We start from the raw sequence: 22,965 nt of genomic DNA, 5'->3' as shown, positions 1-22,965 counted from the left end.
TGTGGATATTAAACATTAAATGTTTTTGATCCATGCAGCAAATGGGAAGTAAGAGAGAACAGACATGTGTTTGGAGGAAATTCTGGATGGAGGTGACACCTGTTAGTTTCCCCCAAGAACGACTTTTGGATACTTTAGGCTTTCCATTGAATCAGCAGTATTTGGCCAGAAGATGGCACTCTTTTAAAACAAATTTAGGCGGCCCCTCCATACAGGGGGCCGGAAGATAGTCTTTGGCGATACAGATCTCCAGGCGCAGAAGAGGGCCCAGAAGAGGGCCCAGTGGAGAACAGTAAAAAGACTTAAAGGCAAACAATGCTCAATGGAGTCCTTGGACTTGATCCTGGACTTCTAGCCTTCAGAACTGTGAGACTAATTTCTGCTGTATATAAGCCACCCAGTTTACCCCATTTTGTTAACAGCCCCATCAGACTAAGACATCTTGTTATTTTGTAACTTCCTTTCTCTACCCAGTGAAGTATTCTCACTGATTTGCCACATGGTGATGCTCATGGAGGCTTGAGGACAAACTCTAGAAACTTCCTGTTAAATCTCATGTTCCCCCCCACACACCCCGAGCACTTCCCCTGCATTCATCTATGCTATGCTTTTCTGTCATGGCACTGACCAGAGCCATAGTGAATGTGTTCCTTGGTGTCTACACTAGACCTTGTGCACCACGATTCAGTGTCTTGCTCACTGCTGAATCCCAGCACGGTGCCTAGCAGCACATAGTCAGTGCTCAGTAAGCGTGTGTTGAATGACTGTCTGTTCTTCCAATGTCCCAGCCAGCCCCTTCAGGCTAAGGGACATACCTTGCATTTTACCACCACCTTGGTATAAAGCAGATAGTAGCTTCATAGTTTTAAAAATCCATCCAATGCTGATGCCCTGTTTACTAGAATTACACTGTAGTCAGCACAGATTGAACACTGACAAAAGAGCTGTGAGTTCAATCCCACTAAGAGGATGGGTTTGTTCCGATAAAGTTTGGCACTGGTCTTGTCAACCATGACATTGACATGGTGGCAGATAAGCATTGCCCAGGCTGGGCTGGGGGGTTAGTTCTTGAGGGAGATTTCTGGTCTAAGAGGGGCTTTGAAGGGGTTCTTTCCCCACCCTGGTCTTTTTGCCCTTCCAACACAGGCCTCTCTTACCTGTTCTAAATAGTTATACAAAATGGTTGCTGGTCTTGGTGCCATTTCACAGAAAATCAAAGGCGCCCTAAAAGAATCTGTCATTTTTTAAAATGATATAAGACCAAAGCTTGTTTTACTTATCAGAGACTTCGGAACAATTGTGATGTGTGAGCAAAGCTTTCAAATGCTTTTCATTGGTTAACAATCTCTTAGGAATTTGAATATAGATACTGTTGAGAGAGGCAGATACTCACCAGGTCAGCCACAATCCCTACTACTCCCTAATGTATCATACCTGCTACAGTTCATTTTCAGCTGCCTAACTCCCCAAAACATCAGATTTTGGGCCCCTGCTTATAAATGCACATCCCTCTCTCACCCCTGCATTTGATGTGTTGTTAGTAACCTGCTGAAGGGGTTTCTTCAATGAGATAGAGGTTGACTCACTTCCAGAGTTTCTTCCACTTACGAGTTTTTTCTTCTACATAACTAGTACAGAGGTACAACCTTCTAAAAGCAATTTCTTTATCTAACAGGGATAGGCTCACAGAGATAGCACCATTCTATCTGTAAAACCAAAGCTCAAGTTCACAACATCTTCTACAAGACAAAGGGCAACTGTATTCTCGTGGGGTGTAAAGTGGATACTCTGGGTGCCTCTCTCTGGATCCACCAGCTACTGGGAATGCAGGCTAGCTCAGTTCACTACAGTTCCTCACTAGGAATGGTTCTTGGACCTGCCTCACCCAACCCAAGAAGGCAGCTAATGAAGGCAGAGAAGCCAGATCCCCTATTTTAATGGGAATCAATTCTGAAGGGCCTTCCCAGCTCCCCTTTAGGATCTGCTGAGGCCTCAGCTGCAGTTCCTTTGTAGGTCAACTCCTGCCCACTCCTGCCTTGCTTGCTTCTTGAGAGCCGTCCCCAGAAAAATTTCTGCCCCGATTCTACATCTATTTGTTTCCAGGGAATCCAACCTAAGACAAGGAATGAAGCAAGATACAGGAAGGCTGAGTGACTTGCCCCCGCCATACCAATAGAGGCCAAAATAGACAGGAGTGCTGGCGGCAAATGTATAAATTCCGTTGTGCAGCGATGAAAAGAATTCTTAGAAGCCTTCAAGTGCAACCCACTCTCTTCCAAATGGTGAGACTGAAGCAGAGAACCACAGGGATATGCTCAAGGTATCATAAGCTTATTAGAGAAAGCTTCCATTGGACTCCACACTGATTGTGACCCAGTCAGGAACACAATACACTAGCAGTTAATCAGCTCCCAGGAAACCGTGATGGAACATGAGTCCAAGGGAACCGGGGGAACTTGGGGAGTCAGTACAAAGCAGCCTTTTAAGCCTACCCCCCATTAACTCAAAAGAGGAGCCAGGTCTGAATCAGGGATGGTAGTGCACTTTATTAACAAATAAAACAGTACCATACAGAAAAATCATCACTTCAATGGCAACACACGCACAGATGTGTACTCCCACATGTAGCATTTGGGCACATTTCAGACAGAACATCCAGCACCAAGTTCACAATCAAACTAAACACAGTTTACAATCAATCCTTCGGTATTTTCTCTTCAGGGTGGTTCAGATCCTCATCGAACAGTTGTGACAAAAAGATTACCTTTTTAAGTCTAATTCTTGACCTTCCCGTGGAGTGAGGCCAATGCTGCTTTCAGGACTGTGAAGGAGGTGCCAGGTTCTCTCAACTGCTTCAACTGCCTTTAGTTTCTTAGGGTGGGAAGAAAAGACCTATGGGATTATCTTGGTGCTGGACAAATAAAATGGTGGGAGTTCTCAGTTCTGATTTCCTATCTAGGCACACCCAAACTAACATCCATTTTTAAGCTTAATCTATAGTTTAACAGGGCTGATCTCATTAGGGTAAATTAATTGGTTTTCCAAAAAAGTTTGAGAAGAGGGTAAATCAAGAGTCCTTCAACATTAGAGACTTAGATCTGTTAACAACCTCCTTACTGTTAAAACTGTTGCCAGTTAAAAAGTTTAAATCAGCATTTCCCAAAAGGTGTGTCAGAAACAAGTTAATCAGTAAGTGAACAGAAACAACTGACATAGATCAGGGATGTGATTTCTCCGAGCAGTTTGATATAATATGTGGCAACTCCTTATGGACTGGAGCATATCCAAGACATTGCCCAAACTCCTACGTTAGCTAAAACACTTTTCAATTAAAAAGTAAACACTGGCAGAAAAATCATACTAAGCCCTCATTATCAGGATCCAGTGACTTGTGAATTTGTAAGGTTAATTATGTAATAAACTTGGGTTGATCTTCTCTGGCAATCTATCATTCCCATTCAACAGAAGACAGATTAGGTTAAGAGGCATTAGGAGATAATAAGGGTATGAAACAAAAATTTTAATATGGGAGCAGTATAAGAGAAATTCATCAGCTATAAAACAATCATATGACATTCAGCAGAGAGGCAAACACAATGGTATCACTTTCTTATAAAACATAAAATAATCAAGACACATAAGGATTGACCTGATGATTTTAAAAAGGTGAATCTGAATGTAGCTTGTTGAATGTGTGGATGTATGCCCATCAAAATTTTTATTTACAATTTTTAGTATAGCTATCTAAAATGAAATGCCTCATTCATCCATGATGTGGGATAGGGTGTTACTACTATCCACCTGTGTACCCAGATCCACTGAATCTTATCAACTGCTTTATTTGATCACATTGGTGTTTTTTCCCCCAGACGCTTATATGAAAAAAAAGTAGTCTTTTATGGCTGAAACCTCTGAAAGGAGCTTTAAAAAATCTGAGTTTTTAAAATGGGAAAGGCCAGAAAGATGCGGGCACTGTTCTGGGCCTGCTTTATTCCTCAAATAGAGAACTCAGTCTTCATATTAAAATCACTCAATTTCATGTCTGTTATAAACTTAATTGAAGCCAGTGAGGTTATAATATAAAGCCCCGCTTTCCTTTCTCTATTTGATAGTCTCAACAAATAGCAATCAGAAATTCATCATGTGTATTTCAGTTCCTATTTGAGAGAGATCAGCATGCTAATATTTACTCAAAGGTAACCCTGTCATTTTAGTTAACAGATCTGCCTAATTCTACTCTGGTCCTAAGGAAAAAGAAAAAAAAATATGCCACTAGGGGCCTTCAGACAGACAAGGTCTACCTGAAAGGAGGAAAGTGCTTTCTTGAAATTGGCAGAGAAGGTTATCGACCATAGCGAGAGAAGGCATGTCTAGCCATCCTCCAGGAGGAGGAGAAGATGCCTCTTGCAGTTGGTGTCATGTGGAGCTCATCAGGAGGCCTCCTCGCAAATAGTCCTGCCACTAATTTACTCTGCTCCCCTGGAGAGCTACACACAAATCACAGCAAGTCAAACGAAACATTGGATTAGCTGTCTAGAAACTTCACAGGACTTAGAAGTGGCCAAGAGACCTCTGAGGCGCAGTCCGGAAGACATCCCTCAATGGTCTACACCTCCACTGCTTTAAAGTACTACTCCTCATCCAAAGGGGGAGCTGCTCACCCCCAGGAAGCTGCGAGCCCCTGGGCCCTGGACCTACACTTCTCTATTTCCTAAGGACTGGAAAGGACAGCCACAGTCTGGGCCTTCACCTACTCAACCACTACACACAGAAAGCGAAATGCTTCATTTCTGCTATCAACCAGGCATTTTGTGTTAGAGGAGACAAACAGGACACAGAAATGGTTTCTGATCAGCACTTCAATTAGACATCTTGAAATCAAGGACTTAATCACAGGTTTTATTCTACCAACCAATACAAGTTAGTCTACCCAGGCAAATAACATGATGGAGCTTGATCTTATTGAAATTAATGAGGTGATTCTTTGGGTTGATTTTACTTATGACACTGACTGAGACTAAACTTAAATCAGTGCATTTAAAGATGGTCCAATGACACAGCCTTTGTCGACATTTTGCTTTTGATGGTGCTGGGGAAGAGTAAGCAGAGAGTGTGGGGCTGAAGACTCAGGATCGTCTCAGCAGCCTGAATTTGTACGCCACAATCCACAGGGCAGTTACTGATGTGGTAAATCCAATGAGCTTCAGCAGGCCTGTCACCGATGGCAGGTTCCTCTCCCAGAAGGTGTGGGTGATTTCCATAGCTGGAACATCCTGGATGGATGAGCAGAGATCGTTAGCAGAGCATTCTTACTCGTACTGACAAAGGTGGGGAGAACACGTCTGCCATGTCAGTGCACGCGCCTGCCCTAGGGTGGCATCGACAATGACCTCATAGGCGAGAAGGTGAGAGGCAAGACTTTTACATTCAGTTACCAATCCATGGAGAAGAAGCCACTAAACTCACCTTTGATTCAGGTTCCTGGGTCTTCAGGTCTTTCTCTGCCACCCTCCCGAGAGCATTTAAGACCTGCAAGAAAGTGGCCATGGTATGATTATGAAGTGAGCTTCTATAGTTCCGAGGGATGCCAAGGCCCCTGCTAGCCATAGAGGAGCCCCCACACCCAGAAGTGTAGTGAGCTGCGAAGTGGATGTACAAATTGATCAGTGTCAAGATGCAGAAAGATCCAGATGCCAAAAACACCACTGGAGGGTGACGTGGCTCCCTCCCTTACCTCTCTAGCTGTCCGTTCCCCAGCCTCTACAGCTCCTTCCATATAACCGCTCCAGTGTGTTGCCGTCTCAGTGCCAGCAAAGTAAATCCTGCCAAATGGCTGGCGGATCACCCTTTGAGAGAACAGAGAGGTCATGAGTTACCTGGGAAGGCAGCGAGGGTAAATGAGCCCATCGCTGCTGCCCTCATTAATCCCAGAGAACAGAGCCCAGCCCCAATCATTCCCAAAACTCCCATTTGGCTCTGCCAAAGGAGAAAGGCTCTTCCCTGTTCCCTGGGCCTGTGCCCAAGGATCTGAACTTTCAAGCCAGAGAGAATCAGGCTGTCAGATCATCAATCACTAAAGGTGATGCTGGCCTTTTCCGAGCCAGCCAGGATTAGAATACAAGCACACGCATGAAACCCACAATCGGATTTCTCTGTACTAGGTTTCCTATCTGTGGTCGATCCTGCTCCCTACACCATCTTTTCAAAGGGGTGCATTCTTCACAAGAGGGTATCTGGCAGCAGACACCAGCCATGCGGGCACTCCCAGGGTATCAGGAGGAACCACAGTGGCAAGTGGGAAGACAGAGATGAACTGCTTTCTAGCAAAGGATGGAGCCAAGGGATTATACATCTGTCTCAAAATAACCACCTCTGGACACAGTTAGCTTCTGTGGATTTATCTGAGGACAGGGAAATGGGCCTTCTCTTACAAAGGGGTCTCAGCAAAGAAAGCCATGGAAGGGCTGAGCTGAATGGGCAAGTGTCCCCTCCCAGCTTGTCGGCTTTGACCCCTACCATATCTGCAGCCACTTTCATACAGTCTCCTGAGTGGCACACCTTCCACCCTCAAAGGCCTCCACACCTTTTTCCAACTCAGACATCTTTGGTTTCATCTGTTCCTGACCCTGGTTTCTACTTCTAGGCTTCTACTTTGCCCTCAGAACTACCCCAGTTAATCAATCCCTCTTATCACTGACAAAGACTATTTGATTTCATGAAATAAACACAAAGAAAAAGCTCACGTAAGGAAAGGGTTAAGAAGGCCCTCTTTCTCTGTGGACATGTGTTACCTGGAGTTAACTTTCTAGCTCGGTTCCCCTGAGAACCTGACGGAAGGTATCATGCCAGGGAGGGTACCAGGAGACACTAGTTATGCCAAAATGCCTCCTGCCACACTGGTAATTGCATCTGGGCCAGGAAGAATGTCTTGCATTGCAAATACCCAGCAGGAGGCTCTCCCTTTGGGCTTCCCTGAGTGTCCTGCCTTGTGCAGCCAGGCATGTTCCTGGACAGACACCGTGCCGATGAGGCTGTTACAAGAGACAATGGCTCCTCTGGGGCAGGGGGCTTCGAAGCCAAGGTGGGCTTCCTGTAATCTATGCCAGGATCACCTTCTGCTCACATTTTAGCTGTCCACGCCAGGGATGCCCCCCACCCCCTCGAAGAGGAGTGGCTGCAGCAAGATGTCTTTAGCCCAACGTCCTTAGGTATAGCTGCTACCCAGAAGCCCAGGGGACTCATGTGAAACTGAATGTCTAATTGAGCTCAAGCAACTGCAGCTTGCTGTTCTCACACAGATCATTGACACCTGAATTCCTCACAGGTGTTCTGCTACCGTTCTGGGCACTGAGAGCAATTGTTCTATGTACAGATATCCAGAAATACACATACTAACTACCCGGGGCACTCACAGTCAGAATGCTACTATTTCTAAAATTCCCATCCAATTTCGCTTATGGGTTTAAGGTCAGTGCATGGCTTCGATGAATGGGGACAGTGTCTGGCCAGTACCTTCCGTAGTGAGTCATGATCCCAGGGGGGAAGTAGGCGGTATAGCAGCCCCCGGAGTACTGCTCCTCGCACCAGTTCTTCTCTTCATAGTGTACGGGCTGCATTCAGTGGGGGAGAGAATTCCAAAGAGAAGACAAAGTTGAAATGCTACCAGCCAACCACGAAGGCTCTCGTATATTTTACCTTAACAAGTTTATGTTTAAAAAAAAAAAAAGGTGCCCCTGGTTCTTTCTGTTTCATTTAAGGGGAAACCTGACAGGACCAAGTAAATGGCCTGTGGTAAGATAGCAAGTGACAAAACATGTGTACTTTGACTTTTTCAACCTATTGACGAGGGGAGACATGGAATATTCCAATATCTGGGAGACAGGGTGTTGCCGTGCAGACTCTGAAATCTTTAGACTAAGTCTTTGGGGAAACCCCCTCAACAATCAAGTTCAGAAAAAAAAATAAAAACAAAAAAAACAATCAGGTTCAGGAAAGTGAATAATGGGAATCCTGCTAAAATGAAGACAATTAAAGATGAGCAATGGTTTCCAAGAGACATGGGAGAACTTTCTCTGAGTTTTTCCTTAACAGAGTCTGCAAGTTTATTATTTGAACAGTTCAGAGATAATCCCCTGAAATAGCCTCCAGCTAGCTAATAGGATCTTCAGACAGAATTTCATTCCCATCATCACTTTCAGTGGCAGATTGAAAGCACCGAAATCCCTACATGAGCTGCGAATTGAGTCTACAGATGGAAAAATCAATTAGTGTGGCTTTGACCTGAGAGAGTCTAGATTCCACCCATCCTGTCAAGTATACACTAGTGCACCCTCACCAACAAATGAGGATGTATTTAGGATTTTACCTCAAAGCAGTCAGTTGGTTTTGACAGGAGGGCAGGAACTCTGTTCTGGGAACTGATCTCACTCACTCCAGAGATAATACCTGTGACTCCAGGCCCTGATTGCAATTGGCTACCAGTTATCCAGGGAATAGTGAAACAGCCCAAGAACTGCTGCATCAGAAATTGCATGCACCTGACGGCAGCCTTCATTGGCCTTTTTGTGACTGAAGTTAATCCTCCAGTAAGCATATCCCTTCATAAGACTCTCTTCATAAGACTGTCAGGAAACCAGACTCTGCTTTGCTTTACCACTTAGAGCAAACAGAGCAGAACCTTCTAGGGATTAAAGCTGAGGGTTTCTTACTTGTAAAGCTTCTTGGGATCCTAGCACTTTGGCATAGAGCTCACAGATTTTCCTCTTCCTATAAAGAAGAATTTTTAAAAAAGTTAAGGAAGTAATAACTGAGGAGTATAGAATAAACACAGTGAGTTCCAGGGCTTTCACCAATGAACCAGATGTATTAAGGGGAAACTAAAATCACTGGTAACTATACAACACGAACAGTTCCATGAATCTTTGCACTCAGATTAACCTTCTATGCCTCAATATAGTCATTTGACTTGAAAATGCATCAGAATTTTCCTTTTACATTTTTGCCTCTTTTACTGCCCAATATCATATATGTTCAAGATTCAAATGAGGAAAGTAAGATTAGATTAAGTGCAGGAAATGATGTTAAATCACTTTCCTAGAATATGTAGATTTCTAGAATATTCCCTGTTATGTCTATGGACCATAGGACAGTGTTTTCTTATAAGTTTATATTTTTATTGGTGTTCAATTTACCAACATATAGAATAACACCCAGTGCTCATCCCATCAGGTGCCCCCCTCAGTGCCCGTCACTCAGCCACCCCCACCCCCCGCCCACCTCCCCTTCTACCACCCCTAGTTCGTTTCCCAGAGTTAGGAGTTTCTCATGTTGTCTCCCTTTCTGATATTTCCCACTCATTTTTTCTCCTTTCCCCTTTTTTATTCCCTTTCACTATTTTTTATATTCCCCAAATGAATGAGACCATATAATGTTTAGGACAGTGTTTTTTAACTATCCTCTATTTATGTTTTAAGATCTATGAGCATCCTCTTGCAATCTCTCTCAAATAAATAAATAAATAAATACATAAATAAATAAATAAAATCTTTAAAAATAAAATAGGGGAGCCTGGGTGGCTCAGTCAGTTAAGTGTCTGATTTCAGCTCAGGTCATGCTCTCTGATTTCAGCTCAGGTCATGCTCTCTGGTCCTAGGGATTAAGTCCGGTGTCGGTGTGTCGGTGTCAGACTGCAGGCTCCCTGCTGAGCCTGCTTCTTCAGAACTCTCCCCCTGCCCCTCCTCCCACTTCTGCGCACACACACTCTCTCTCAGATAATTAAAAAATAATAATAATAAATAAAATAAAAATATGCTAAACCATGAGAGGCCTATCATCGTTCTACTGTAGTCATTGTCGGTAACTTGACATAATGGTCTGTGTACAGGGGTATCCAGGAGTGGCATGATGTGCTACATGATGCTACTTCAGACAGTCTTTGGCTGCCTTCATAATTCATTATATAAATGATTCTCACAGAACATGACATGCGGTAGGTCTTAAAAATCAGTAGCTTGGCTCAGCGGTTTGGCGCCGCCTTCGGCCCAGGGCATGATCCTGGGGCTCATGCCCTGGGCTGCGTCGGGCTCCTTGCATGGAGCCTGCCTCTCCCTCTGCCTGTGTCTCTGCCTCTGTGTGTGTGTGTGTCTCTCATGAATAAATAAATTAAAATTTTTAAAAATCAGTAACTTAAATGATCTAAGCACTTCTTGAAACATGTATTTTTAAAGTCACAATCACTCTTGGTGAAATTAAAAAGTGCTAATTTACTAAAATCACTCCTTTTATAAATGAATGGTTCAATTTCAGGATTTGTTTGACCAGGTTCACATTGAACCAGTTATGTGCTTTGGTATTTACTTTCTTTAGTCTTTATAGAGTTTAAACATTGAAACTGCTCCAAAATACTTGTTATGCACTAATAAACAACTGGAAAAAAATTTGCTACAAAATGTGGCCAAGAGTTTAATTCAAATCTGAAAGTCAAGTACTGAAAGCTGAAGAGAAAAATGGCCAAAAATGAGAGGAGGGGAAAAGGATGGGAGAGAAGGTTATATGCTTACTAGTAACAAAAGAAACAGGAATTTTTTTTAATGAAAATTTTATGTCACCAATTTCATTAGAAAACATTTTTAAGGGGACGCCTGGGTGGCTTAGCGGTTTAGTGCCTGCTTTCAGCCCAGGATGTGATCTGGAGTCCCGGGATCGAGTCCCACGTCAGGCTCCCTGCATGGAGCCTGCTTCTCCCTCTGCCTGTGTCTCTGCCACTTTCTCTCTCTGTCTCTCATGAATAGATAAATAAAATCTTTTTTAAAAAAACGCTGAATGAGGGGGCGCCTGAGTGGCGCTTCTGCCCTTCCCCACCCTGCTTGTGCCTGTTCTCTCTCAAATAAATAAAATCTTCAAAAAAAAACCCAACAGAAGGGGGTGCCTGGGTGGCTCAGTCAGTTGAAGGTCTGCCTTCGGTTCAGGTCGTGATCCTGAGGTCCTGGTACTGAATCCCACATCAGGCTCCCTGCTCAGTGGGGAGTCTGCCTCTCCCTCTCCCTCTGTCACTCTCCCTGCTGATTCTCTGTCTCATAAATAAATAAATAAATAAATAAATAAATAAATAAATAAATAAATCTTAAAAAAATAAATAGATAAACAGAATGAAATCTAAAATCTAATAACCTACCTTGCAGTTAATTTTTCACTCATGGACAGTAAATCACTTATAATAGAAATGAAGTCATTATTTACTGTATTTCACAGTATTAGATGAGTCAAGGATGAGTTCATACAAATCCATCAGGAAATTATCTTCTCCATCCCTTCTTCCCATTAAAATGTAAAATTTTGGGGAAGGTAATAGAAGTCAAAAATGTTAGAGCCTGCTGATCTGTTAGTTCGGCTCTAAAAATAATAGAACATATTTTAAATGATGGCCAAAAGATGTCACTGTGCAAATTGCTTATAGCTGTATTTACGCACTGGTTTCTAAACCTGGCTGCTCGTCATAATCATTTGAAAAGCTTGTTAAAAAATACAAAATACTCAGGCCCCACTCCTAACCTACCAAATAATCTATCAGCCTCAGAAAAAAATGTATTTTACAAACATTCTCTGGCAGATTTTTGACACAGTCAGTTCTGGGAATCTTGCTCCAGTCAAAGACACATTCAGAGTTCTAAGTGTTTTTTGCCTTACAAAAACTTTCGAGAAGTTCAGCCACCATGTGGAATCATAACCAAACGTCTACATCCAGGCTGTTATTTATTTTACTATTAATAAAGAAGGAAAGCAGGAAATCCAAAAGAAAATGTCAAGCTAGGGCGGCATAATGGAAAAAAGTATGCATTGGAGCCTAGGCCTGTCTTTGTCACAAGCTAGCTTGAGAAACTTGGACAAACCATTCCCTATTGCTGGAGCCCCATTCTTCCTCTTTGAGCTAGTGGTTCCCTTCCTGAAATCAGACCTCACAGTAGCTCAAGTGAACAAATTCGTGTGCAAATGGGAGAACTTCTGCAGCCTGCATCCCAAAGTCATCAGAGTAACTCTCAAACCAAGGGCTGCTTGGGGATTTCCTGCTTAATTTTGTGTGTGTGTGTGTGTGTGTGTGTGCAGGCGTGTGCGCGTCCTGGTCCTCTACAAAGGATTTAGGTCTACCCTCAAGAAAGGAAGCCCAGAAATTCCAGAGGCAACCCTCCAACTCCCCCAACAGCAAAATGACTGTTTCCAGATAAGAGTTCCCAGTAAGATTTTATCTGAACAAAGGAAAGGATTCCAAGGCAAAACATAACAAATACAACAAGCCAGAAAGAGAAAGGGAGAAAGGAGAAAAAAAGCCACTGTCCTCTAAAATGATGGTTTCATACGAGGAAGCTAGGAGAAGGGAACATCAGAGCTGTATCCTAGATAATCAAAGGGGGATCATTTTATGTATACAAGTTGACCCACATGCATGGATTTGCTTTTCAGAAAAAGTACACTCAGAGAACCTTGGAAAAGGGATAATGGTCTTGCAGGGTGATCAGGTTTCAGCCTCTAAAGCTTTTTGAACAACTATTTCCTATAACTTTTCTCCATCTACCCTACAGGGAAACTCTACCTCTCAACCCCTGTAAAATAAACACAAATATATAAAACTAAATTAATTACCCCTATGGGCCAGCGCTGAGTCCAGGGGACTGTCACAAAAAGGTTGCTATGGTGACAAAAGGTTGATATTTTGGGATTTTAAGCCTATTGGTGAATTGTGGTGTTTTCATTGATGCCATCATACTTGTTGGTGCACAAGCCCAATATAAAGCTAAGCTTTTACGTATGTTTCAGATGTCACTTCTTACCTTATTTCTTTATGGAGCTTGGCAAGTCGGTCAGCTTTTCTGGCAAGTATGAAGCTGGAGAGAGAGGGTACATTTGAACGATTAGGTGACAGGAGAGTTGCCTCCTCTTTTTAAAATGTTCCTGCCTCCGCCTACTCAGCATTGATGAACTCTCCCACGCACTCCCATTATTTCCCTCTATTAGAGCAAATGCCAGACTGTCTTCCATCTGCCTTGCTCCAAAACCCCTCTAAACTGTGGGCTCCTAAGTAACTGGTCACCTCCCACTCAATGTTTTACCCCCAAAGTTCAGCGTGGTTCTTGGTATATAGTTGGAAATCAAATGTTAGTTGAATTAATGTTGTGTTAAATGATATCCTGGTAATTGACTGCTGCCTTCTGCCAAATACTTGATAAAAGCTGCAAAACCAAATCTAAAAAAGCAGTTGTAGTAGATGCCATGGTGGGCCCCCCAGATCCCTCTTTATGACTAAACACTCATTACCCTCAGCTCAGGGCTAGACCCTTCCCCCATCCACTGCATTCTATAGTAGAGGGCTGCCTGGCTCAAGGTCCCACTCCTCCCCAGGGTGACAGGCTCTGGAGTGCAGTGGGTATGAAAGTCCACTCAGTGCATGACATCTCTGAAGGGCCATCACAGTTCTAGAGCTCTGAGACCTTCCGCTGGGGACAACACTGGAGCCCAAACTCTCCCTCTGCGCGATCCTGATTCATTCCCTTTCCCCACAGGGAGCAACCCCAGCGCACACTGAGGAACCCCTTGTACCCAAATCTCCATCTCCAAGTTCGCTTCTGGGAAACTGACCTAGCCCAGTCCCCAAATTCAGTAACTCAGTAAAACTCAGTTATAATTTATCTACAAATAGTGATATATTACTGAATCTTTAAACATGTATGTTTTAAAGAATTGAATTATGACCAGAAGTCCTTCCATATGCTATTAGTAGAAAGTGCTCAAAAATCCAAATGAGCTAAAGGACAAGGAAATTACTTTTGCATTTAAAAACAAGTACTACACTTTGATTTCTTTTGTTCCAGACCAAAAAAGACAAGTAGATAAGGACTGAGAATGCAAGAGCCAAAAACAGATACTTCGACTTCTCCCTCACCCTCAAATTAAACTGCTCCAAAATTTGATTGGCAATTCCTTCGGAGCTGTTATTCGAGATCATTACAGGAAGCAAAGATTACAAAATGTATTTGCGTTAATCTAGAGAACAGCATTTCAGAGGAATCTGTGGACTACTTGAGACATTTGAACTAATGAACTTTATGGGACATAGTCATAACTTTGCTTGATTTAACACTTATGTTATGGCTTGCTAGTAATGATTCTGGTTAAATTTTAAGTTTATGTAAGAATCAGTCATTTGAGGATTACACAGGACTTGAGTGAAAACCATCAGTATCAGATGAAACATTAAATGATTTCCCTGAAAACCTTTTTAGATCCTGGGTGCTTCTTACAACTCCTTTTCTAAAGGGCAGTTAGTGTTGGCCATTCCGGTGAGTGAGGTTTTATTGAGGAAATTAAACATACTGGCTTTGGGCTGGGGACATTTCATGGCTCAAAAGTACAAGGTCCTTTCTAGTTGCCAAAAGGTACTAGTATCACAAACACAGCATTGGACAATTACCACCCCGTCGTTAAGGGTTTCATTGCCCAGAGCAAAGAGCAGGGTGGAGACAATGCAGTGTCAAGGCAAGAGCAGGGCGTAGGCAACTGTCTAGATAAAAAAAAAAAAAGATTAGAGTATCACTTTTTAGGAACTGCCTAAATAACCCCATTCCTATCTGGAAAGCTGCTGCCATACATGTTCTGGCTAAAAAAAGCTGAAGACAGCCCAGGAAGGCAGATGCCACAATATCTAACTCCCAGGGCAAGAAGAACATCCATGTCCTTCCATCATCCACAGTTGGATTGGTCCTGAGTGTCTCCTGAATCTATTACATCAACCCTCGGTTTTCTTCTGGCACACAGAAGGTGATGGCAACCTGCCCACAGCCTGTATCCTTTCTTGTCCAGTGGGGTTAGAGTTGAAGAGGATGTGCTGTTCCTCTGATTATTAGGTTGTGGGCACCCGCCCTTCCCAGGGAGGCTGGTGCTAGTTCTGGTATTTTGCAGCCAGAGAAGCGGTTACAAAATGTCTTGTGGAAAAAAAATGTCTTGTGGGCAGTCCAGGAGCAGAGCCTGCTAAGTCTGGCTGGGGTCATGGGTCGCCTTCTGGTTTTGTAATTTCCCTGCAGTGATGCAATGTGCGTGAGTTCGACTCTCCCAAGGGTGAGGGGGAAAAGCGCTGGTCTCTGGAAGTCACTTGGCTGTTATAGAAGCCGAGCTCTTCCGTTGTAATGTGCTAGAATAAACAGCTCTTTTATATGTGGAGCTTTGAGGAAGGGTCAAAGGCAGGACAGCGGGGAAGGCGGAGGACTCCTTAGCCAATTCCTTTGTGAAAGCACTGCTTCATTCTCTGGACTCCCAGCCCCCCAAGAGCAGAGCAGGTGGGGGAGGGGTGCTGGGCAGAGAAGAGGAAAGCTCTCCTCTTCCAGACACAGAACCAAACCCTGGACGATCCCTAGTGACGGACAGCTGTGGAGTGACCTATCACAAAGAGTGACACCCACTCAAGGCCTGGCTCTTCCTCAAACTGCATTTCCTCACTGCTGATCGGTATTATATCCCTGGGTAACAATTAACATACTAACGTTTGCTGTGTAACGATGTTTGGAGTGCAGAAAAGGCTACAGCCCAGAAACCCAAACTTTGAAAGGTTTTACACAGTAAAATAGTCAATTCTCATTCTAGATGACTGTGGACATTCTACCTCTGGGCGGGGCTGTCTACCATCCGCCTGTCTAGCTGCTTCCTTCGCTCTGTCCTCAATAGCTTCATGGGGGAAAGAAAGAAATGAGCACGAGTTCAAAATAGTGTTTTTGTAAAATTTCCCCAGTGTTTTGTGCCACATACAAAACATTAATATTTTAAAACATGGAAATGATATATTTCTGTCGTGTTATTTATGATCACTTGAGCTCAATTCCATATGCTCTGCCAGCATCCACACCAAGACACCAACACGATTTAGAAAACGCAAAGCATCCAGCTCTAACTTACCCCATGATAGCGGGCAGTGATCCATCTGGCTTGGTGTCATCCAGGGTTATTGAAATTGGAGCTTCCTCGTCTTCAATGATCATACAGCCACAGTAATCTTAATAAGGAGAAAATCCATAGGAGATTAAAACTGACCTCAAGAAAAATATAGGGAAAAAATTGTGTATATATACCTATACACACATATACATACCCAAACATAAACTCTTTTGCTAAAAGGAAGGCAAATTTCAAATATTTGCCCCAACTCTAGAAGATATTTCCTTACTAAATACACACATTAACTATACAAGGATGTCTGTTGACTCAGAGACGTAGAAAATGACCCATCCCAATGACTTTTAGATAAAAGTCATTGTATGACCAATGCAGGGCTCAAGTTGTAATGTGGCCCCGGAGACCCAGAATACACAGTTAATAGAGGTCTGCATCAGAGGGAATCACCCTTAGGAACCCATGGAAGAAGGTGGGAGACAGAATCCTTTGAATAGGAGCAGGTTTACCAACAAGAGCCACCATATCCACCCAGGCCCTGCCTCAGCTAATTCTCGCAACTTCCTGACAGCAGGTCTTGCTGTTACTATTCTACACAAGAAGACTGACGCTGAGAGGTAGTATCACACCCAAGGCCACTCAGCTAAGTAAGCAAGTGAAGCCCAAGAGTGTGGGTACTCTTCCCACAGTACCCCTTTGAGTCACTCTGCTCACTTAGAGTAAGTGGCAGGACACATGCCAGGAAGCAGGGCAATGGTGCCTCCGCCACTTGGTAGGATCTTTTCCTTCCCTCCCTTTCATTGACAGTAAGTGCTCTTGAGGTCATTCGTAGCCTGGGGCTGTGAAGAGATGGACAGACTGAGATTTCTGGCCCTTTCTCTACAAATTTAAAAATATTTATCTTTGTAGTCTTTTTTCCCGTTCAATGTCTACTATCAACGTCTACTAGAATTGAAGGTCCCTAAAAAGAGTGGGGTCCCTTCACTTAACGCAATTTAAACAGGAGGAAGCACAGCCTACCCTTCTTCTTCCAAAAGGCCTCCTTGTAATACATCATACACTTGATGATAGCTCCCATTGGAAGACGCTGAATTAACTGATTTCTCTCTGATGGAAGCTCTGGTCTGAAGTGGATCTTGGCAGTCAAAGTTGGAGGGATGGCACTAATCACGTATTTGCACTGAAAAACAGACATAGAATACCACCCTCAGACCTGTGAGTCTCAGTCTGTACAGATGGTGAGAAACATCATGGTGATCATTTAGAATGACCCTGAGCAGTAACCACAATACAAACTGAGGCCACACTCACAGACAGGGCAGGCGAATCATAAATGGTAATTTGGAAGATGGAGCTGAAAACCTACCAGCACAAATTATACCACTGCTTGGATTATATTTTGGTTAGAAGCCGCCAAAGACACGAGGCCTATCTAGTATGTGCTCCTTCTGACTAGGCTGAATTACCTCATAAAGTTCATGATTCAGTGTCTCTATGATGATGTTGTCATCTGACTGGTCAACATAGGTGACAGGGCGCTTCAGCTTGACTCTGTCCCCAAGGCGCTCCATTATCCGTTCACTCACTTGACCGGATCCTCCCACAAACTTCCGTTCCTATAGAAGAAGGGAGGCAATGAGGACTAGAAACACCAAATCACCAAATATTGGTCGTCAATAGGTCAGAAAGCAAAACACAGGTCAAAAGAAGCAATGGGGAATTTCTAAGTATAAACACACTTCCAAGATGCAACTGGTCCACACTGGCTAAAGCTAAGGGTTAAATGGCCAATAACTCTTGTGGCCACAAGAATTTAGGGAGTTCTGGAGACCTCCTGAGGAGAGGAATTATTCACTTAGTGGAGAAAGACTCTACACCTTGCACTATGGGACAAGAGCCTGTCTGGACCGAGCCGACTTTAAGTACAGTGATTTTACTGGTTCTGGAAGTTTTTGAAAATCAGTTGGTCGGAGTCACTAAGCTCCTCCCACAGAGCTAGACTAATTTTACCCACCTCCCCACAAAAGGAAGGAACCCAATTCCCGAAACCTAATTATTTCAAAATGAAACATTCTTTAGCTGTGAACTCATCTCCAGGAACGAGAAAAAGGAAAGGAGAACTTTTGGTTTCAGACAAGTCTGTTGATACTATTTCAAAAATTCACAGTTCAAATTCACTCACGTTTCCAAACACGGGAGTGGTTATTAAGATGCCACATTGGGTGAGGGCAAAACCACAAATGAAGTTAGAGGGTGCAAACGAACTCCATACCTGGCCTCCATTGGTCACCGAGAATATCCGAGTGGTACCTCCGCACTGCTTCACATACCACAGGAACCAGAGCGCAGACACCTCGTGGGGCTCAGAGGTCACATTGATATTCACAAAGAGGGATGCAAACCTCCTAGCAGTCCTGGTCACGCAACAAAAGTGGCAGTCAGGTGTAAATACAGACATGCTGCCCAGAACAGCATCTTTTTCTTCTTTTAAAGATTTTATTTATTTGAGACAGAGATAGCCCAAACAGGAGGAGCAGCAGCGGGAGAGGGAGAGGCAGGCTCCCCAGTGAGCAGGAAGCCCAAAGCGGGACTGGATCCCAGAACCTTGGGATCATGACCTGAGCGGAAGGCAGATGCTTAACTGACTGAGCCACCCACACACCCCGGACAGCATGTTTTTAAAACACAATTTAGTGTGGTTAAACAGCATGTGTACTGCATCTGGGGGAAAAAAACAAATCTCTGAAGGAATACATATTTTAACTCCTGGTGAAAATAAACTTTTCCTCTGCTTTGAGGCAGTTACAGGTTAGCTCCAAATATATTAATTTTGGTACAGTCTAAAAACAGTCAATATGCTTATGAGGGATCATTAAGGATACAGTTCTCATTTATTTGAACAACTGTCCTCACCCTGGTCTAGTCTAACGTCCCTTACCTGGGTTATAAAAGTGATGGCTCCTCCTGGTAAATCCCTATCTGGTTTATTATGACTACAGCCCCTTTTGATTCTTTGCCATTTACAGCCAATGATGTCTTTTGACAATGCAAAACAAAACAAAAACCACTTGCCACAAAACCCTTCAATGGCATTCATGGCAAGACGCAAAAATCTTGAATGCGGCTGTTCTATCTTCCACCATCAGCCTCTCAACCAACTCTCTGCCAGCTAATTACATTACTTTCTCATGATATCCTTAAGAGTCCAGGCACACTGTCATATCATAACAAAAACATATCAATTTCCCATCTCAAGGCCTTCAAGAGCTGTTTTCTGTTCTCTCTACGTGGAAAATGCCATCTCCCACACCATCCACCCTTTCTATCTCCCACCATTCACAAAGCTCATTCCTGGAAGATACCACCAATCACACTATTCGCGCCTCCAGCCTCCCCCATCCAGTGGTCCGTTACCGGAAGGTACCATTCCCCTAACAACATTCACTTTATATCTCCCCTATGCCTGGCTCATTCCTGTGATACCATCCCCCAGCATCACTCCTCTATACTGTCTACACTCATCTACTACACCTCATTCCTGGAAGTTACCTGCCATATCATTCACCCTTCCAGTTTCCTCCCTCAGTCACTGTGGCTCATTCCTGGATAGTATCATCCCCTCACAACATTCTCTTTTCCTGTCTCCTCCATCCACTATGGCTCATTCCTGGAAGATACTGGGTCCAAACATCATCTGTATTCTGGTCTGCCAATCCACAGTCACTGTAGTTCACGACCAGAAAATACCATCCCCTAAACCATGCATCCTTCCTGTAGCTACTATCTCCCCCCCACCTCACCCCAATACCTGAGTCACTGTGGTTCCTTCCGGGAAGATACCAACTCACAACAGGCCATCCACCCTTCCTATTCCCCAACATCTACTATGGCTCATTCCTGGAAGATACCATCCTACCAAGCCACAAATCCTTATTGTCTTCCCACATGCACTGTGGTTCATTCTTGGAAAAGACTACCATCCCACATCATCTCCCCTTCCCCATCCACCCTCAACCCTGTAGCTCATTTCTGCAAGAAACCTTCCCAACACACCAACCACACCTCCAGTCTCCTCCCATTCTACAATGGCTCATTCCTGGAACATACCATCTTCCCACACCTTCCAACTTTCCTGCCTCCCCCATCCACAGTGGCTCATTCCCAGAAGATACCATCCCACCACACTATCCACTCATCCTCTCCACTGCCAACCATTACTGTGTACTTCTAGAATGTATCAACTCCCCATACCATCCATCCTTCCTGTCTTTCCTATCCACTGAGGCTCATTTCTGGAAGATACTATGTTCCTACTTGATCTACCCTTCCTACCTCCCCTCACAGTCACTGTAGCTCATTCCTGAGTGATACCATTCCTCCATACCATCCAGCTTTCCCATCTTCCCGATTTACTGTGGCTCATTCCTGGAAGATATCATTGCCCGCCGCTCCCCCCCACCTCCACATCCTTCCTGTCTACCTCCATGGATTATGGCTCATTCCTGGAAGGTAACATTTCCCACCACATCCGTCTTTGCTGACTCCCCCATCCATGTGGTTCATTCCTAGAGGATACCATCCACCCTCATTACCCAGTCTTCTTGTCTCCCCATCCATGTAGTTCATTCCTAAAATATACCATCTACCCTCACTACCCAGTCTTCCTATCTCCCTCATCTATATGGCTCATTTCTAGAAGATACCATTCCCCTCTCTCCAGTACAACCCTCACATGTCCCCCTATAGCCTGTGGCTCATTCCTGGAAGATACCATCTCCCAACCTCCATCTTCCCTCCTACATCCACTGTGTTGTTTCTAAGAGGATAGCTGGACTACATCATCCAGTCTCCCAGTCCTCCGCCCCTACCTCCATCACTATTATTCTTTCCTGAAAAATAAATTTCCCCTCCAGCCATCCACCCTTCCTCTGTCCCCCTACAGTGGTGCATTTCTGGAAGATACTATCCCCTCAACTATTTCTACTCTTCCTATGTCCCCCATCAATTGATGCATTCCTCAAAGATACTATCCACCACATCAACCATCCTTTCAGTCTCGCCAACTGGCTCATTCTTGGAAGATACCTTGTTTCCATATCGTCTACCCTTCCTGTCCCCCACCCAGAGTCACTGTAGCTTTTTCCTTGATGATACCATCATTTCATACCATCCTCCCTTCCTTATCTCCCCCACTGTGGCTCATTCCTGGAAGATACCATCCCCTCAACACCATCCACTCTTCTTGTCTACCTCCATAAACTGCTCTTCCAGGAAGAAGCCATCCCACCATTCATCCTTACTATCTTTCCCCCACTCTGTCCACCATGGCCTATTCCTGGAAGGTACCATCCTTTCTTCCCCCCCATCCATCAGGGCTCATTCCATCTGGTCACACCATCAACTCTTCCAGTCTATCCCCTTCCAGGAAGATACTGTCACCTTTTCTATCCATGAAGATACCATCTTCTTTTCTATCCACCCCTCATCCATGTTGCTCATTCCTGGAAGATAAAATCTACCCACACCATCCATCCTTCCTCTCTCCTCCCATCTGTGTAGCTCATTCCTGGAAGAAACCATCGTTCTACACCATCCAGCTTTCCTGGCTCCCCTTATTCATGTGGCTCATTCCTGGAAGTTACCATTGCCTTACAGCCTTCCTATTTCCCCCGTCAATTATGGTTCATTCTTGGGAGAAACCATTCTCCTACACCATCCTCTCTTCCTTTGTCCCCCTCATCCATTTGGTTCCTTCCTGGAAGATACCATCACCCCCATATATCCAGCTTTCCTATATCCCACCCCCCCCATCCAAGTGGCTCATTCTTGGAAGATAAAATCTATTCACATCATCCATCTTTCCTATCTACCCCTATCCACTGTAGCTCATTCCTGGAAGATACAATCCTCTCACACATTCCATTCTTCTTGTCTCCCCCATCAGTGGCTCATTCCTGGAAGGCAGCATTCCCCCACATGGTCAAACTTTCCTGTCTCTCTCCATGATTAAGCTCATTCATGGAAGATACATCCCACCAAATATCCATTCTTGCCTTCCCCAATCCACTTGGTTTCATACCTAGAAAATACCATCCCTTCATACATTTCATCCTTATTCTCTACCCCATCAATTGGATCATTCTTGAAAGATAACTTCTCCCTATACAACATCCAGCTTTTTTGTCTACCAGCATACACTGTGGCTCATTCATGGATGATACCATCTGCATGCATACATCATCCAACTTTCATTTTTCACCCCTTCCACTGTGGCTCATTCCTTGAAGATACCATTCCCCCACACCATCCACTCTTCCTTTCTCTCCCTATCTGCTAAGGCTCACTCCTGGAACATGTCATCTCCATACTATCTATACATCTGGCCTCCCCTCATCCACTGTGGCACATTCCTTGTAGATTTGATATTCCCACATCATCTTCCCTTCTTGTCTATACCCAAATACTATGGCTCGTTTCTAGAAAACATTTCCCTCCACACCATCATCTTTCTGCTCTCTCTCTCTTTCATTCACTATATGGTATTCCTGGAAAATACCATGTCCTCCACACTGTCCACCCTTTCCTATCTCCTCCCATCTTCTGTGATTAATTTTTAGTTGATGCACTAAGTCCTTGGTTTATGTTTAAAGATTGCTGCATCCAAGAATCTCTTCCTTCCCCTCAGATCAAAAGCCCTGTTACAGTCACTCTGGTAACATTATGGAATTATGTGGATAATGTCAGTCTCTCCTGCTAGAATAATATTAACTCCATGAGTTTAGAGGCCATGCCTAATGCTTTCACCACCATTCCTCACTGACTGGTACAATGCTTTCACATAGCAGCCCCAAAAAGCTGACTAAACAATCTATAAGTAACTCAACTCATTACACAGGTTCTCATTGAAAACATCATAAAATTTATATTTTTCATTAAAATAGACTAGCTTGCCTTCTGTTCCACATTTTTCTACATCTGTATGGAATTACTTTAATATCTTCTCAAATTGCTTCTGTAGCTGACTGCTATATAATT

At 43.8% G+C, this 22,965-nt stretch overlaps 1 protein-coding gene across 1 annotated transcript in view; it reads right to left on the bottom strand.

The window, feature by feature from the left end:
- Window positions 1-4,997: 4,997 nt before the first annotated feature.
- MAOA (monoamine oxidase A) overlaps window positions 4,998-22,965 on the bottom strand; it is a 66,151-nt gene continuing 48,183 nt past the window's right edge. The window contains 10 exon segments of the mRNA NM_001002969.1: window positions 4,998-5,273; window positions 5,467-5,529; window positions 5,735-5,846; window positions 7,513-7,610; window positions 8,709-8,766; window positions 12,825-12,878; window positions 15,937-16,033; window positions 16,951-17,110; window positions 17,397-17,546; window positions 18,203-18,344. Coding sequence (NP_001002969.1) covers window positions 5,127-5,273; window positions 5,467-5,529; window positions 5,735-5,846; window positions 7,513-7,610; window positions 8,709-8,766; window positions 12,825-12,878; window positions 15,937-16,033; window positions 16,951-17,110; window positions 17,397-17,546; window positions 18,203-18,344 — 1,081 coding nt within the window. The 3' untranslated portion in view covers window positions 4,998-5,126.

The sequence above is a fragment of the Canis lupus genome, chromosome X (assembly GCF_011100685.1).
Source record: "Canis lupus familiaris isolate Mischka breed German Shepherd chromosome X, alternate assembly UU_Cfam_GSD_1.0, whole genome shotgun sequence".
Classification (NCBI taxonomy): domain Eukaryota; kingdom Metazoa; phylum Chordata; class Mammalia; order Carnivora; family Canidae; genus Canis; species Canis lupus.
Note: the sequence above shows the minus strand (reverse complement) of the source record. Positions and strands in the feature narration are given on the sequence as shown.